This window comes from Stegostoma tigrinum, chromosome 7 (genome assembly GCF_030684315.1).
Source record: "Stegostoma tigrinum isolate sSteTig4 chromosome 7, sSteTig4.hap1, whole genome shotgun sequence".
In the NCBI taxonomy this organism is placed as follows: Eukaryota; Metazoa; Chordata; class Chondrichthyes; order Orectolobiformes; family Stegostomatidae; genus Stegostoma; species Stegostoma tigrinum.
Window position 1 is genome coordinate 29,411,457 of NC_081360.1, and position 19,011 is coordinate 29,430,467.

General features: G+C 42.6%; 1 protein-coding gene across 1 annotated transcript in view; it reads right to left on the reverse strand.

Moving 5' to 3' along the window:
• Positions 1–8,659: 8,659 nt before the first annotated feature.
• kcnh3 (potassium voltage-gated channel, subfamily H (eag-related), member 3) overlaps positions 8,660–19,011 on the reverse strand; it is a 587,271-nt gene continuing 576,919 nt past the window's right edge. Inside the window, exons 13-15 of the mRNA XM_048534608.2 lie at positions 14,306–14,412; positions 12,238–12,284; positions 8,660–10,066 (exon numbers count right to left, since the gene is read on the reverse strand). Coding sequence (XP_048390565.1) covers positions 9,323–10,066; positions 12,238–12,284; positions 14,306–14,412 — 898 coding nt within the window. The 3' untranslated portion in view covers positions 8,660–9,322. The remainder of the gene's footprint in view (positions 10,067–12,237; positions 12,285–14,305; positions 14,413–19,011) is intronic.

Sequence of the window (19,011 nt, forward strand, 5' to 3'; positions counted from 1 at the left end):
TTGGAGGGACTATCTGCTTCAACTATCTCAAAAACTGAATATATATTTGATAGAGGAATAGTCACTGGAAACTTCTGAACTACCTTCTTACCTTCCCCGACAGTCACCCATCTATCTGACTGATCCCGCTGGGTAATAACTTTTCTAAATCCCCTACCCATTTCACTCTGTACCTTATACATGGCCTTAATAATATTAAGCCTGAAAAAAAAATGATGCTTCAACAACACCTTACATATAAAATAAGCTACCTTTCATTACCTCCAGAAAATAACGTTAAAAGGAAAAAATGAACTAAAAATCTTCATATCAAACATATAAAAATTAAATTAAATCAACCACTTAGCTCATTAACAGAATAAAAATGATTCCTCTTCAATAAATTCCTTGAAGAAAAAAATGTTGTCTCTGCAGCTGACCACATGTAGGACTCTCCCAAATGAAAACACAACTCCTTATTAAAACAAACTATTCAGTTTTTCAAAACTAAACCTTTGGAATGTTAAAAAAGCTCTCTAAAACACGTATAGATTTGTTTAATTTCTGAATTAAGAACATAAGAAAGCTCAGCCATTCACTGTAGACCCTTAAAAAATGCAAAAAATATCTGTTTGGACCAAAAATCACTTTTGTTTTGTTGGATTTTTTTGAATGTTAATGAAATAAAATGGAAAAAAATCTTATAATCATGTTGATCAAGCATTACTACATTTAGACTTGCAACTATCAGCTCTGAGTTTGCTTTTGGTTTCCCTTGTTGCCTCACCTTCTTAAATGGGTTTCATGTTCTTTTCTAGCATTTTGCATCTGCTTCTCTTAATATTTTTCTCAGTGCCTCACTGAAATGATCTTGTTTCACCTATATCAAAAAACTATGATCAGGTTGAATGTTCAGTCTACCAATTATCTTCCTGTGTTTCATTACAGCATTCAATTTGTCTTCTTTATTCTTTCATGTGACGTGGATATCAGCCCGAGTTACCCTTGAACTGAATTGCTTTCTAGGTTGTTCTAAGGGACAGTTAAGACCCTACCACATTGTGTACGAACACGCCAGACCAGGAAAGGATATGAGGGTTCCTTCCCTAAAGGGCATAGGGAACCACATGGGTTTCACAGCAATCACATGCTAGCTGTATGATCACTGTCACTGAGACTAATTTTAAATTCCAGACTGATTGCTTGAATTGAAATCGCATCAGCCAGAAGGGTTGGATTTGAATGCACGAGCCTTGAGCTCAGCCTGTTTTTGAGTTATTAGTTCAGTTACATCACCAGCAGGGCTCTGTTTGTTCCTCTTTTTCTCCCCTACTGTTCTACTGAAATATTTGTTCAGCTTTTCAATTTTAACTTTAGAATAATTAATCTGGCAGTTCATGAATGCTGCTTTGTAGTTTGAATGATTGTTGTTTACATTTAACAGATTTACACTTTTGCCTTGTCTTTAAAGTGAATGAAAGATCGAGTTGGGTCCCTGTAGGGGCTTAGCTAACTTTGATAGCTTGGTGTCTGGATCTTTTTGGGCATTGTTATCCACTTCAGACTTCAAAACAATTAAAAAAATATAATTGAGACTTCCTCATTTGTTTAGTAGTTTCTCACCTGCCAACACAGTTTTGCAATATTCTCTCGGTGCTGCTGTACCATTCCAAATAGTTCAATTTTCACTCAGAGCGACACAAATTCAACTAATGATAGCTGGGATTTGGGATTTTTTTATCCTTTTTAAATGGTTCAATGTTACAGAGTAATGACTTTTAAAAAAAATCTCATCCTCTGTAACTCTTCCTGAATTTTAATTTGTAGTTTACAGCTGAGAGATGTGTTTGGTTACAGTGCTGCCTGTCCATTTTTCACAGGTATCCAGTAGTGTGTGGAATTTTCTGTACAGTTTTCCATTACCCAATAAATGGTAAAAGATCTGAATTAATTCATGCAGACTGTACAAATTTGAGAGACACTAGCAAAAACATTGTAGATAGCTAAAGGTTACCTGTTTTTTATTTTGCAAAGGTCTCTTAGTTTGCTGAAAAAGTACAATATCCAACAGAAGGCTTTTAATGTAATTAAAGGGTTTTGAAATCCTTTTGCTTGAGAGATAGGTCGTTCTGGCCCTGTAGCCTTGGTTACTGCAGATAAACAGGATGGAGTTTCTGCTATAACCATAACAGGATTTACAAGCTTTAGTGTTCATCAAGCTTACACTTTTTTTCTGTATTTTTTCATCCTGCATATTCTATCTTCATAGTATTCCTGTTACTTTATCTTAGACTTCTGGCAGAGCTTTCTGGTTGTCATTTCATCTCCATCCTTCATCTGATTTTTCTTCACTCTTTAAATTATTTTTGCTTCCATGGAACCACAGAAAAGTTACAGAAAGAGGCCATCCAACACATCATTATCTGTTCCAGCTGAATAAATGGAGCCACCAACTCCAATCCCACTTTCTGGTACCTGGTCCATAGTCTTGAAGGGTACCGTGCTTCAGGTGCAGATCCAAGTCCATTTTAAAATGAATTGAGGGTTTTCACCTATCCTACCAAACCAAGCAACAATTTCCAGACACCCAACACCCTCTGCATGAAGACATTTTTCCTCGTACCCTCTAATTCTTCTATCAATCACCTTGAATCTGTGATTGACCTCTCTGCTAAGGGAAGAAGGTATCCTCTGCCTACTCTATTCAAGCGCCTCATTATTTTGTACATCTCTACTAAGTCATCCCTTAACCTACTCTGTTCTAAGGAAAACAACCTGAGTCTATCCAAACATTCCTCTGAGCTGCAATTTTCATGCCACGGCAACATTTGTATCCTCTTATGGCCTAACTAATGTCTTATTTCCTTCTCATCATTACATCCTGGTTCTTGGATTCGATACATTGCCCAATGAGGGAAAACATCCCATGTGCCCATTCCCATATTCCTTTTACTCCAGTACCTTTTTTTAAAATTGTTCGTGGGATGTGTGTGTTGCTGACCGAATTTATTGCTTGTTCCTCGCAGGTCTTACAAAGGTGGTATTGAGCTGCTTTCTTGAACCACTGGAATCTATTTGATGTAGGTAGACCCACAGTGCCTTAAGGGAGGGAATTTCAGGCTGTTGACCCAGCGACAGTGAAGGCTCGGTGACATGCCGCCCAGTTGGGATGATGTTTTCCTTGGAGAGGGACCGGTGGGTGGTGGCGTTCCCATGTTTCTGCTGCCCTTGGCCTTCTGGATGTTAATGATCATGAGTTTGGAAGTTACTGTGTGAGAAATATGGTGAATTTCAGCGGTGCATTATATATAGATGGTGTGCACTGCTACTACCGAGTGTCAGTGGTGGAGGGGGTGAACGTCTTTGAATTTGGCACCAATTAAACAGGCCACTTTCTCCTGGTTGGTGTTGAGCTCCTTGAGTGTTGTTGGAGCCATACCCATCCAGGCATGTGGGAATATTCCATCACATTCATGACTTATGCCTTGTAGAAAGTGGACAGGTGCTGGAGAGTCAGAAGGTGAGTTACTCGCTGCAGGACTCCCAGCTTCTGACTTACGCTTATAGCTATGGCATTCATATGGCTTGTCCATTTCACCTTCTAGTTAATGGTAACACCCAGGATGTTGATAGTGGGGAACTCGGCAGTGGTAATGCCATTGCATCTCAATGGTTTGATTCGCTCTTTTGGAGGTGGTCATTTCCAGGCACTAGTTTGGCATGAATGTTACTTGTTACTTCTTGGCCCAAGCCTGGTTATTGTCCAAATACTGTTGCATTTGAAGGTGGGCTGCTTCAGTTTCTGAGGAGTTGTGAATGGCGCTGAATATTGTGTACTCATTAGTGAACATTTCCTCTTCTGACCTTATGTTGGAGGAAATGTCATTGATAAAGCACCCTAGGACACTATCCTGAGGAACTCCTGGAGAGATGTCCGGGAACTGAGATGATTGACCTCCAACAAACACGGCCATATTTCTATGTGTCAGGTGTGACTCCAACCAGTGGAGAATTTCCCTCTGGTTCCCAACGACTCAAGTTTTACTAGGGCTCCTTAATGCCATACTTGATCAAATGTGATCTTGATGTCAAGGGCCCTCACTCTCACCTGACCTTTGTCCATGTTTGAACCAAGGCTGAATGAGGTCAGAAGCTGAGTGACCTTGGCTGAACCCAAACTGGGCGCCACTGAGCAGATTATTTCTGAGCAAGTGCTGCTTGATAGCGCTCTTGACAACACCTTCCATCACTTTACTGATGATCAAGAGGAGACTGATGGGGTGAGAATTGGCTGGGTTGGATTTATGTTGATTTTTGTGTACAGCACATACTTGAGCAATTTTCCACATTGTTGGGTAGTATTATAACTGTGCTGGAACAGTTTGGCTCGGGGTATGATAAGTTATGGAAATCATATATTTAGTAGTATTGCTGGAATGTTGTCAAAGCTCATAGGCTTTTCAGTATCCAGTGTCTTCAACCATTTCTGGATATCACATGAAGTGAATTGTATTGGCTGAAGACTGTCATCTGCAATGCTGGGTTTAATGGATCATGTACTCGGCACTTCTGGCTGAAAGCCTTTGCGAATCCTATCACCCTGTCTTTGCACTGATGTGCTTATTCTCCCATTACTGAAGATGGGAACATCAGTGGATCCTCTTCCTCCAGTGAATTGTTTAATTGTCCAACACCATTCCCAACCGGATGTGGAAGAACTGCTGAGCCTAGGTCTGATCCTTTAGTTGTGGGAATCACTTAGCTCCATCTATCATTTTCTGCTTATGCTGTTTGGCATGCAAATAGTCCTACGGTGTGGCTTCATCAGATTGACACTTCGTTTTTACATACACCTAGTGCAGCTCCTGGCATACCCTCCTGCACTCTGCAATGAATCAGGATTGATCTTGTGGCTTGATGGTAATAGTTGAGTAGGGGTTACGTCGGGCTATGAGGCTGCAAATTGTGTTTGAGAATAATTCAGCTGCTGCTGATGGCCCGCAGTGCAATAGATGCCCAGTATTTTGCTGATGGGTCTGTTTGAAGTCTGCCCCATTTAGTACGGTGATAGTGCCACACTCATATCGAGACTGTCGTGGACAGGTGTATTCATGACAGGCAGATTGGTGAGGATGACGTCAAATATAGTTTTTCCTCTTTTTGGTTCCCTCATCACCAGATGCAGACCAATGGCCTTTAAGACTCAACAGGTTTAAGAAGTGGTGGTGCTGCTGAGCTGCTCCTGTTAGTGAAACACTGCAGTTGACTTGGTCTATTTTAAACTCTATTTTGTGCACTATACTTACTTGGCTGAGGGAGTTAAAATAAAGTCTTAATAGTTGATTTTTTTAAAAATGTAAACAAATAGTTTGCAAATACATTAAAATTGTTTTGTTGCTCTCACTTTGTCACTTCATTATGGGAAAGTGGGGCAGAATACCCTCAAGCGCTGAATGACATAAACTACAGCAAGAAATGTATGAAAACAAGTGAGATATCATCCCAGGCCCTTCACAATGTTGAGACCAAAAAATCGCATTTCCAAATTAAATCCTGGACTTGGAGGTGAGGTTCTTGGTAGTGTGCAGCATGATGTTTATTCCTTGGGATTTTTGCTCATTCTGACTGTCATTAATTGGTAGCTCCCAGACTATTCACCAGATAGAACCTAGATGCTGAGAATTCCCAGGATGGAAGTCTGAGTGGCTGCCTGGCAACTTCACCTCATAATTTTTAGGGGAAGAGGAAAACGGTTTAAAAGGAATCTAAGGGGCAGCTTTTTGACAACCGACGGTGGTTTGTAGATGTAATGAACTGCCAGAGGAAGTGGTAGATGCAGATATGCTAACAACTTTTAAAAGTCATTTGGACAAGTGCATGAATGGGTAAGCTTTAGAAGGATATGGGCCAAATGCAGGCAGGTGGGACTAGTTTAGTTGGCGTGGATGGTTTGGACCAAAGCAAGTGTTTGGTGCTGTATGGCTCTATGACTCCAGTTTGAACATCTCACAGCATGTTCCATGGGTAGCACCCACATCCATTGCATATCTGTGGATATTGACTTCAAATATATACCATAGTATCACCATGGCACATCTCTGAGTCACTTACAGTGTACCTCTGCTCGTTAATGCTGCATCTGCAGGCGCTTAGCTCACTGGCTTGACCAGAGAGCATTTCAGATCTGCCCTCTTCGCACATGTTTGCTTGGCATCTATGTGGGTGCTCATTGCATCTCTGCCTTGCAATTTACCCCCTCAACCAGAGCTTAAAGGCTCCCTATCCCTCTGTCCTGCCTTGCTGATCAGCACAGACACAGCATCAGGTTGCTTGTCACAGTTATCTGCAGGCAGCAGTCAAATAGATGGGTGTGATGCTGCAGGGCACTGTCCTGTCTCAATGTTGCACCTACAGCATGTGCTAGCAGCCTATGCAGCAAACACTGCATTTGTATCAACTGAATGGCCATGTCACAAAGCCATTGGAGAATAGTCCTGAGTGAAGTCACACTCTTAGTCACTGAGTCCTGGTCCAGTCAGACAGGAGCTTTGTCCAATATCGGCCTTGGGAATGGTCACAGTCAAGATACTGTCCTCGTTATGGGAGCCAAATGTCAGGCACCTCACCACTTGTCTCGTAACTTTCTGCTGTCTGTTTCCTCCTGGAATGAGAAAAAGGGAGGGATTGACTGAAATGAAAGTGGCTGGTACATGTTAGTGTCAGAAAGATATAGTGGTGAGCCAAGTGAGTGAGGAGACAGTGGTCGAGGCCATGCAGAATTAGTAGTGTGGGGAGATTGGCTGGGTGAGAAAATGAGAGCAGATGTTGCATGAGAGTTGTAGACCATGATCATTGGCTGGGAGTGGGTGCAGTATCAGAGTTAGAGTGAGTGTGAGCTTGCAGAGAGGAGATTGTGGTACTTATCCAGGCACAGCAGAGAAAGTCAATGACCTTCCTGCATTGATGCATGGGCTTCTGGACAATTGAGACCTTACTGACCTGGGTAGCAACTTCCAGCTATGCTGGCAGGGTCTGATATCCTGGCCATCTCTGGTGATCCTTGTTAGATATGCTTCAATTCTCCAAGTTTCTGGAAGACCTTGATCTTGTGGCTTTTCCTATTGGAATAAACCAGGCACTGTACCGCCGCCCACTGTAGATTTGAACATCTTCTGGCTTCTGATGCTCAACAATGGCAATTGTCTGAAAATTTGCTGCTACTCCAAATGGAAGATCCGGGCTAATATTTTACTCTGCGGTTCTGAGGAAGGGTCACTTGACCTGAAACGCTATCCCTTATTTCTCTCCACAGATGTTGCCAGACCTGCTGAGCTTTTCCAGCAATTGATGTCTTGGTCTTTAAATATTTCACTCTCCTTGCTACAAATGGTCAACATTTGTCTCTGGCCCGGTTTTTGTGAATTCTTGCAGCACAGGGCTGCCTGCTTAAGACAGGGAGAAAGAGAGAGAGAGAACTGGTGGTGGTTTAACCTGAGGTCACCACAACTCAGGTGATGTTGAGAGAGTGGGCCCTGCGTGGTAACCTCAGCCAGTATGAGAAGTGAACCCATTGCTGTTAACATTACTCCATATCACAAACAATTTGCCCAGCGATTGTGTTAACCAACTCCCAGTTGGAGCTGTTAGGAGGCTGTTCGGTAATATTTTGCTCATTATCATGTTGCTACACAATTTACCAATCCAAAGCTAAGCCTCCACACCCAGGTGGTTATACATACCATAGCTGGTAGAGAATATGATTTTGTGAAATACAAACAATACGCAATTGTCTGAACTGGGAACTTTGGCCCGAACATTACCTTCTATTAGCATACAGGCTCAGGTTTCTACCATCCACACTTCTTTCATTTATTATACACAGGTCATATACACTCTTCAATTCAATTTTTCAATTTGTGTTTCTGTGTAAGTAGTTTTTCAACTATTATAATGCATACACTTTGGCACTCTTATTGTATGTAATTTTGTGTCGGGGGAACACAAGCAGTTTGTGGGTTTGTTTTCATAGAACCATAGAATCCCGACAGTGTGGAAACAGGCCCCAACAAGTCCACACCTACCCTTGGAGCATCCCACGCAGAACTATCCCCATATAACCCACCTAATCTGCACATCCCTGAACACTACGGGCAATTTAGCATGGCTAATCCATCTACCCTGCACATCTCTGGACTGTGGGAGGAAACTGGAGCACCCGGAGAAAACCCACATAGACTGGGGGAGAATGTGCAAACTCTGCACAGACGGTCATCTGAGGCTGGAATCGAACCTGGGTCCCTGGTGCTGTGAGGCTGCAGCGCTAACCATTTGTTTTAAGAGCTGTGTTGCTTTAAAAGCCTGAAAAATTAATGAACCGAGGAGCAGGTTGTAAACCACTTGACCAACTACCATGTGCAGTCCAGCAATGAGCATGCTTCAAGGAGGTTGTACATATTGCTAACCGTAAATGCAAGTCTAAACCGTCAGCAAACAGGTTCAAGATTTTGAGGCAAAAGCAAATCCATGCCACTAAATCTGTGTTTGTTACCAATTAAAGAAGAAAATATGCAACAATTCAATGAAAACTCATGGTTACCATAGGATATACTTCTATTTTCAACGGCATACCATTTTTTCCCCATTGCTTCTTCAGTGTTTAAAGTTAAAGTTTGAATCACGAGGATTGGAAATTGATACCTCTCAGAGTGCATCACCTTTAATAAATACATAGTCAGTCCCACGATTCCCTGCTAAAGCCACCTTGGATCCATATGCACCATGCATAAATATATAGATAATACATTACATGCAATTACTTTGATCTTTCAAAACCCGGTTAATGTACATGCTTGTCTCATTATGCAAAGAAAGGAAACAGTAAACTGTATAAAGATTTTCTTTCATGTAACAAAGGTAGAAAAATAAGTCCTTTTCTCTGCTATGTATAATCAGTGAGTTTCAACACTTTGTAGTGGGTTTGTACTCTGTATTTATACACAATTTGGCTCATTTGAAAAGGGTACATGCTCGAAACAAATTGCTAAAAGCTGGTCATATCTGTATTTTACGGTAATTTTGGAGGCATCCCATGACAGTGTAATTCATTCACTTGTTAAAGTTACTTTATCAGGCTGCACATTCTTGTATCAACTTATGTGCTCATAGCTTGCAAGTTGTCTCCAAATATCATACATTAACAACTAAACAGTGTCCACTTGTTTGTAGCTTCCTGGAGCAACAAGAAGAATTATTTTTGTTAAGTTCAAGACCGAATCAAAAAGCTTTTCTAGGAAAGAAGAATTGTAGGTTGTAGGCCTTTGTACATTTCGCCAGTCTCAGGTCTTTATACATTTGTCCCTTCATCATCGATGAATTGAATTGAATCGCTGCTAGAGTCCTCGGCTGATGTCCTTATCAATTCAAGAGAGCATGTTTCTGACCTTTGTGGCTCCCTTGTTAACCTTATGCTGTATGGGCTTAGGAGGTCAGCCACTTTATCTGGTAAGCAGGCAGCAGCTGCTGGCAGGGAGAGTTTTACCAATGGTGCGTCACTTTGCTTGGCAGTATGTTCAGCCACCTGCTGCAAACTGACCGATACAATGGACGGTGACTGCACAAGGGGCATTCCGTCTTCCTGAAGAAGCTGAGTTAATTGGCTAACGTCCGGCGTCACGGGCTGGTTCCGACCCGGGGGCTCACAGCCTCCGAGGCCTGTGTGTCGGGATGAATCCACAAGAAAGGAGTCCAGGGATAATGAGGCCTGAACAGTCTGCACTTTCCCTGGCGTGCTGTTCAAATTTGACACTGATGACCTTGTGGGATAAGAACTGCTATCAGGCCATGAGCCTCTCTGCTGAAAGTCAGGTCTCGACGGATCGGAGAAAGTCGGAGCTGTGGAGGGAGCCTGCGATCGAATGACACTGCCGAGTCCACTGCTATTGCTGTAGGTTGCTGCCAGGCTGGGGTTCAGGGTGGGGTCCGGAGAGGGAGCCACGGCCTTGTGGGATGTCAACAAAGGTTTCAGGAGCTGCATCATATCATGTAGGTCTTTACTCAGCTGGGTGACCTGCTGTGACAGGTGAGACATCTGGAAGATAAAAGAATCACAGCATTGAAACAGCTTATTAATAATTGCATTTCACAAATAGGACATTGTCTGTGGTTCAGTCTGTTGATTTCACAGAAATTAAACTTAGTCATATCCATTTTAAATTCTGATCAAATGAATCACTACATCTGTCCTGGGCTTGAAGCTACTGCCCAAATCTAACACACTTAAAAATAAAACTAAGTTGGAAATTATCACAACTTTAATGAAGTTAAATGGTGGCTCAGTGGTTAGCCCTGTTGCCTCACAGTGCCGGGGTCTGGGTTCAATTCCACCCTCAGGTGACTGTGTGGAGTTTGCACATTTTCCCTGTGACTACGTGGGTTTCCTCCAGGTGCTCTGGTTTCCTCCCACAGTCCAGAAATGTGCGGGGTAGGTGGATTGGCCATGCTAAATTGCCTGTAATGTTCAGCAATGTGTACCTTAGGGGGATGGGTCTGGGTGGGATGTTCTGAGGGTCAGTGTGGGCTTGTTAGGCCAAAGGGCCTGTTTCTACACTGTAGGGATTCTATTCAATGAATTTGCTGAAAAGCTGCTCTAGTGAATAATGTTCAAATGGTACAGAAATTGCAGAGAATCATGACTTGAATAGAATCCATTACTCAATGACATATATGTTTTTGTGAATTAAGTGTTGCACCATAGATGTACAAGTCAAAAGCATTGAATAACTTATGGTCATATCTCTGCCTTTGAATGCTTTGCTGAATTAAAAGCACCATGATCATCACAGATAATGGGAATTGCAGATGCTGGAGAATCCAAGATAACAAAGTGTGGGGCTGGATGAACACAACAGGCCAAGCAGCAACTTAGGAGCACAAAAGCTGACGTTTCGGGCCTAGACCCTTCATCAGCTTTTCTGATGCCTCACAGTGCAGTTTTTATGTTCCTAAGTTGCTGCTTGGCCTGCTATGATCATCACAGCCACTCAGAGCCTTGTGCAAGGCACAGGGCTCAGAATCATTAAAGTGTGCAGGTGCTTCATAGATTGTCCAAGAATAAATGTTTTGCTGGCTTGTTCTAGGAACTTTGAAAGCTAAACTAAGCAAAAGTTGTTTTGAGCATCTATTGATTTACCCAAGTTGTGGTAAGAATGAATTCAACCAATAACTGGTGAGGGCTCATGGACTTTTCAGGAGACAATCTGTGCTTGTGGATCCTTCATTAATACTCATGTATAAAGTCATGAACTCAGAAAGCAAACAAAACACACCATGGGCATTCTGTCCTTGCACGTCATGGCCTATCTCTATAGTATTACATTCTGTCTTGGGCCCAGAGTCATCAAATTCTGAGCATTCGATTCCCAATTCCCAGCAATTCTTGCTCTGGAGTGTTCCAATTATGTAAAGGGAAGGATAGAAGCAGTAAGTGGATAAGGGTGCAGGGCAAGTAAGGGATAAGGTAATGTGGGCAAAGAAAATTGGGTAGGGTGGGCACTGGGTTAAGGTGGTGAGGGGGATAGGGCAGGTGAGAGGGGTAGGTGACAAGGTAGTTGTATAAGGTGGTAGGATGCATGAAATGGAGGGTAGGTGAGGCAAGGAGGTAAAGTGACAGGGTGGGGCTGGCAATGGCGATAGATGGTTAGGGTGCAGGGTGGCAGTTGGGAGAGTGGATAGGTAGGACAGGGAGGTAGTTGGGTAAAAGGTCAGGGGGAGAGCCGGTGTGTCAATGAAAGTAGTGGGGTGGTCCTCGGGTCAGATTAAGGGGAGCAGTAGGAAACCAGTAGCAACGGGGCAGTTGGGGATCAGAAGAGGTAGTTGGAGGTAAAGTGGTGGTGGTGGTGGGGGCATGGGATTGGTCAGTTCAGTGATTAGGGGTTTGATTATGTAATTACCCAGCAGTTAAGATTGGACTTTTTCTGGTAACATTTACTGGGTAAGTATCCAGTATGTAATAAGGTAAGTAATTCCGAGTCCTCCTCCAATTCTAACTCAGAGATGGAGACAGTTACAGAGGGTCCTGTGGAGCAGAGGAATTGCCCAGCGGCAATTCAAACATCCTGGGCAATTCTCACTCAGTCAATACATTCGGAAAAATAATTAAGTAAGGTCGGCAGGGAGGGAGCAGTGGTTATACAGAGGAGGAGGACACAGGGTTCATCTTGTCACTCTTCACTTGAATAGTCTTGATGATGATGGACTGACCTCTTGATTAAGTTTAGAAATATTTTGCTTGGTCTCTTCAGCATCCCCTGGAAACAAAATGAATAACAGTTCAGTCAATTAGATCACAAGAGCCTGAGATATGTGCTATTTGTTATCAGCAAAGATGTTGGAGTTGGATATAACCCAAACTAAGACCCCAAGCAAATATAAAATATGATAAAATTCCTGGAAAGTAAAATAACATTTAAAAATGAATAAAGCGACAATTGAGTACCAATAGCAGATGGAGAGTTGTTGGACTTGGCAGTTTCTCTGTCCCAGGGAGCCTTTTACTGAGATTTGTAGTAAATAAATAATTCAACATAACTGCTCCCTAAAATTGCCTTTCTGCTCATTGCTTTCTGCAGACTAATAGATTCACGTCATGAGTATTCATGTTGTTGGGGGTTTCTTTGCAGCTGGATTCTGGAGCACATTGGTGTCGACAAGCTGCACCATTCAAGTTGTCAATGTTAGACTCAAACCTGGAAGTTTCTGTCATAATGCTGCAGACCTACCACTGCATGACTCCGATAAATGGAGAGGTTTCCCTGATTCTTTTTGAGGAGCTGAAGCAAAACTGGGGTCAATGGAACACCTGGTCAAATGTTTACCTTCATGTCAAGGGCAGCCACTCTCACTTCACATCTGGAGTTCACCTCCTTTGTTCATGTTTGGACCAAGGCTGTAATGAGATCAGGAGTTGAATAGTCCCAGCAGGACCACAAATTCAGCAGGTTATTGCTGAGCAAGTGCTGCTTAAGAATGTTGGTAATGATCTCTGCTATCTGGTTATTGATGATTGTAAGTGTTCTGATTGGCAGTCATTGGCTGGCTTTGATTTATCCTGTTTTTGTAGATAGAAATGATATTTGATACACTGCGCTGTCCCACCACTCCTCCACTGATACCAGAGTTTAAGCAACAAACCATCCTGACTGGAAAATATTTTGCTGTCAAATATATTGAGTCAAAACCCTGGAATTCCCTTCCTAACAGCACTGTGGAAATAATTACACCTGAAGGACTTCAGTAGATTCAAGAAAGTAGCTCCCCACTATGCTCTCAAATTATTGAATAGGTAACAAACACTGACTGTATCATAATAAAATGTGAGGCTGGATGAACACAGCAGGCCAAGCAGCATCTCAGGAGCACAAAAGCTGATGTTTCGGGCCTAGACCCTTCATCATCCTCTCTGATGAAGGGTCTAGGCCCGAAACGTCAGCTTTTGTGCTCCTGAGATGCTGCTTGGCCTGCTGTGTTCATCCAGCCTCACATTTTATTATCTTGGAATTCTTCAGCATCTGCAGTTCCTATTATCACTGACCGTATCATTGATGGTTCTATCCCATGGGTGAATTTAAAGAAAAAATAATCACACGAAATACAATTTGTAAAGACAAATTGTTACTGACTCTACCTAACTAACCCTCACTTGTCCAAATGGCTGCTTATTTTGTCTCTGGTTATTGCCTGTGAATGTTTTGCCACGAATGAGGTGCCACCAACAGATCACTGATATTTGTGTCACTTTATTATTTAAAAACCAAAACAGAAGTTTAAGATCTGTAAAGCAAAAGTGTACCAGGGTCAGTTAGAGCAAAAGAGAAGATGGTGTGAATTTTTAGAGTTGGACAGAAGCAAAAAACAGAGCAATTGCAAAAAAAAGATTTGCCAACCAGACTGGACCTTGCGAGTTATAAAGGTGAAACATTATATACACAGCATGAGAGTGGCTCAGTGGTTAACACTGCTGCCTCACAGCACCAGGGATCCAGGGTTCAATCCCACCCTCAGGTGAATGTCTGTGAGGAGTTTGCACATTCTCCCCATGTCTGTGTGCGTTTCCTCTGAGTGCTCCAGTTTCCTCCCACAATCCAAAGACATGCAGACTAGGTGGATTGGCCGTGCTAAATTGCCCATAGAGTCCAGGGGTGTGTAAATCAAGTGAATTTTCCATGGGAAATGCAGGGTCATACGGAATGGGTGGGACGCCCTTCAGAGCGGCAGCATGAGCTTGTAGGGCCATTTGGCCTGTTTCTATGATACTAGAAGTAATATTTACCTGAACTTAACGGAGAAAGGCTGCTGTCTTCATTTACTTCTTTTGTGCTGAATTCAAATTTCTGTCTGGGCGGTGTACTATTGTCAGTTTCAATTCCATCCACAATCCTGTTCAAGACATCAGGCATGACGTTACAGAGCAAGCAGAAAACAAGATTAAATTATTAACTTTGCTAGAATCATCATCTTCCACAGGCCAGTGGCTCAATATTTTCTGAAAAGTTATGTCCTAATTTTGGGAAACAGATTCCAATAGTGAGTAAAAAGACTAAGTTATGCTCGTCCTGTGAAATGTGGGAGAAGTCTAATGCTCCTGATAACTATGTGCGCAGGAAATGTGTCTGCTCTTCTCAGACTGGGTCGATTAGTTGGAACGGCAGCCGGACACACTGAGGAGCAGACAGGAGGCTGGAGGTTTTATAGTTAGGAATTTCAGGGATGTGGCCACAGCAAAGGGTCAGCCAGATAGATGGGTGACTGCCAGGAGGGCCAGGGAGGCAGTCCAGGAGCTGCTTCTGGCTATTCCCCTCTCAAACTGATGAACAGTTTTGGATACTCTTTAAGTGGGGAGGTGGGGACTGGAGACAGTGTCACAGGGGAAAGAAACAGCAGCAGCCTGATATGTGACACATGAGTAGCGGGGGTTCAAAGTGTAGGTGTCCGGCAGTGACAAGGGACTCTACAATTTGGGGCACAGAGGCATTTTTGTGGCTGTGAGCAATATTCCAGATGGTGTGTTGCCTCCCTGGTGCCACAGTCAAGGATGTCCCTGAGTGGTCACAGGATATTCTGAAATGGGAGGGTAAGCAGCCAGAGGTCATGGTCCGTGTAGGTCCTAAAGAAGCAGGCAGAAAGAGAGATGAGGTCCTGCAAAAGTGAAATTAAAGAGTTAGGTTTAAGAATTTAAGAGGTTGAAATGCAGAACCTCTAGGGTTGAAATGTCAGGATTAATCCCTGTGGCATATGCTAGTGAGGTCAGAAATAGGAAGATAATACAGTTGAATATGTGGCAAAAGAGCTGGTGCACAAATGAGCGGTTCAGATATCTCCTCCAGGGAGTATGCACAAGAAGGATGGGTTCTACCTAAACTGGAGGGGCTTCAATATCCGGGCAGGGAAGTTTGCTAGCACTAAGCAAGAAGGTTTAAACTAGCGTGGAAAGGTGGGTGGGGAATGGAGGAGTAGGTCAGCATATGGAGTGATTGAGAAGGTAGGAGTTAAATCAGGTAAGTCTAATGGGAAGGACAAGCAAGGCCAGGTTAATGAACATGGTGGGACAATCTGAAATGCATTTATTTTACTGCAAGGAAGATAACAGGGAAGGCAGATGAGCTTAAACCCTGGATGATTACATGGGACTATGGTGTGGTAGCCATTACAGAAACTTGGTTGGGAGAACTGCATGACTAGAAACTCAACGTTCCAGGGTTTAGCTGTTTCAGACAAGATAAAAATGGATGTGAGAGGAGATTACTGTCACAGCTGTACTGAGGGAGAGCACCTTGGAGGGTTCATCAAGCAAGCCCAAAAGGGTAGAACTCAGGAATAAGAAAGGTGCAATTATTATAATGGGGTTATGCTGTAGTAAGGGGGAAATAGAGGAGCAGAAATGTAACTAGATTACAGAAAGATGTAAAAACAACATATCGTGGATGGTTTTAACTTCCCTAATATTGACTGGGACTCCCTTCATCTCAGGGCCTTAGATGGAGCAGAATTTGTTAGGTGCATCCAGTAGGGTTTAGAGTTGGAGAGTCATAGAGTCACACAACACAGGAACAGACCCTTTGGTCCAACGAGTCCATGTTGAACATAATCCCAAAGTAAACTAGCCCCACCTGCCTGCTCCTGGCCCATATCCCTCCAAAATTTTTCAATTCACGTAATTATCCAGAAGTCTTTTAAATGTAATTGTATCCACATCTACCATTTCCTCAGGAAGTGCATTTCACACACGAACCACCCTCTGTGTAAAACAAATTACCTCTCATGTCTTTTTTAAATCTCTCTCCTCGCAACTTAAAAATGTGCCCCTTAGTCTTGAAATTCCCCATCTTAGGGAAAAGACAGCTACCATTAACTCTATCTATACCTCTTTTTTCTATAAACTTCTATCTGGTTGCCTCCCAACATCTGGCGTTCCAATGAAATAAGTCCCAGACAATCCAGCTTTTTTTTATTACTCAAACCTTCTGCAGCCGGCAACATCCTGGTAAATCCCTTCTGAACCACTCTTCAGTTTAATAATGCCCTTCCTATAATTGGGCGACTAGAACTGGACATAGTATTCCAGGATAGGCCTCACTAATGTCCTGTTCAACCTCAGCATGACTTCCCAACTCCTTTCCTCAAAGGTCTGAGCAATGAAGGTAAGTGTGGCAAATACCTTTTTAACCACCCTTGACTGTGACACAAACAGAGGGACCTAGGGGGTGCAGGAACATAATTCTTAGAAGGAGATTGCTGGGGCCTTGACAGAGAATTTTGTATCCTCCTTAGCCACAGGCAAGGCCCAAGAAGACTGGAGAATAGTCAACGTTGTTCATTTGTTAACGAAGGGCAACAGGGCTAATCCACGATAAGAAGGTGAGCCGTACATCAGTGGTAGGGAAATTATTGGAGAAGATTCTTAGGGACAGGATTACCTCACATTACCTCACAATTACAGATAGTGAGTATGGCTTTGTGAGGAGAAGATCTTGTCTTACAAATTTGATTGAGGTTTTCAGGAAGTGGAAAAGTTGTCTGATGAGATTACGCAGTGTGCAGCTGGAGGAACATAATAAGCCAGGCAGCATCAGAAGAGCAGGAAAGTTGGCCTGAAAGAAAAATCCTGACCCAAAACATTAACTTGCCTTCTCCTCAGATGCTGCCTGGTCTGCTGTGTTCCTCCAGCTCCACACTGTGTTATCTCTGCCTCCAGCACATGCAGTTCTTACTCTCTCAAGGTGATTGATGATGGTAGGGCAGTGAATGTTGTCTACATGGACTTTAATTAAGCATTTAACAAGGTCCCTCATGATAGGCTGGTCAGGAGGTTAAATCACATGAAATCCGCAATGAGTTGGCAAGTTGGATACAAATTGCTTTGGTAATTGAAAACAGAAGGTAGTTGTGGAGGGGTGTTTCTGTGACTGAAGGTCTGTAACCAGTGATGTTCCACAAGGATCAGTGCTGGGACCTCTATTGCTTATCGTACATAAAAGTGATTTGGGTGAAAACACAGATAGCCTGATTAGTAAGTTTGTAGATGACATGAAAATTAGCAGAAAGGTGGATAGTGAGGAAAGTTGTCAAAGGATACAGAAGGGTATTGATCAGTTGGAAAATTGGCTGGAGAAATGGCAGATAGAGTTCAATCTGGACAGGGTGTGAAGTGATGCACTTTGGGAGGTTAAATGTAAGAGGAAAGCATACAGTAAGTGGTAGGACCTTCAGAAGCACTTATGAACAGAGGGATATTGGAGTGCACATTTGTAGCTCCCAGAAAGTGGCAACGTAAATGGCTAAATTGGTAAAGTTTGCACAAGCATGCTTACCTTCATCGGTATGGACAGCGAAGATAAATGTTGGCAAGTCATGCCTCAATTGTATAAAACTTTAGTTCGGCCACATTTGGAGTATTGTGTGCAGTTCTGGTCACCACACTCTAGGAAGGATGTGAAGGGTTTGTGGAGGGTTTGGAGAGGGTACAAAAGAGGTTTACGAAGATATTGCCTGGGTTGGAAAGTATTAGCTGTAAGCAGAAATTTGACAAATTGGATTGTTTTTGTTTGAAGTATATAAAATTATGAGAGGCATGAATTGGTTGGATAGTTGAACCCTGTTTCAAAGGGTGGAAATGTGAAATACTAGCAAGCGTAGGTTTAAGGCGAGAGTGGGGAAGTTTATAGAAGGTGTGTGAAGCAAGTTATTTACACAAAGGGCAGTAGGTGCTAAGAATGTGCTATCAGTGGAAGTCATAGAAGCAGATATGATAGCAACATTTAAAGGTTATTTAGACAGACACATGAATAAGCAGGGAATAGATGGATACAGACTCTGTGCAGGCAGATAGGATTAGTTTGGAATAGCATCACGATTGGCACAGATATGGTGGGCCAAAGGGCTTGTTCCTCTACTCTCCTGTTGTATGTTCTGGGATACTGCCCATTGATTAAGGGAGGGAAGTCAGCACAGCACATGAATAAAAACTCTGCTTTATTGTTACTGAGGCAGAGCAATTCTGAAGTAGGTACAGTTCCTGTATACCAAGTCAAATCAGCTTTGTAAAAAAGCCTGAAGTCTACATCAATGATAAGTGATTCATTAGCTGGCTTCAACTTTTTAACAGTGATGCTAAATCAGTTTGTGCTGCATTGGGAAGCAAGGCTCTTGCTGATTGTCCCATATGGCTAACAAAGGATGACTGAACAAGCTCAAGCTGTTCAGTGGAAAACCAAGCTTTCCCATTTGTTTTCCATTACAGCTTAATCAGTCCCTTTGCACACAAGTCATGGCAATGCTTTCTCTGTCCTCTGAGCTCATTTTACAGTTCAATCTGCTCTGACTTGGCGTGCTTGTAGAAGCGAATGAAACAAATCCCAAAGTCTAAAAGGTAATCTGTGCGTGGGGCTGTACTTTCTATTATGGAAAATATTACTTGGACTTCCAAAACACTTGAGAGGTACTTTTCATCCCCAAGGACGAAAAAAAGGTGGTTTATTA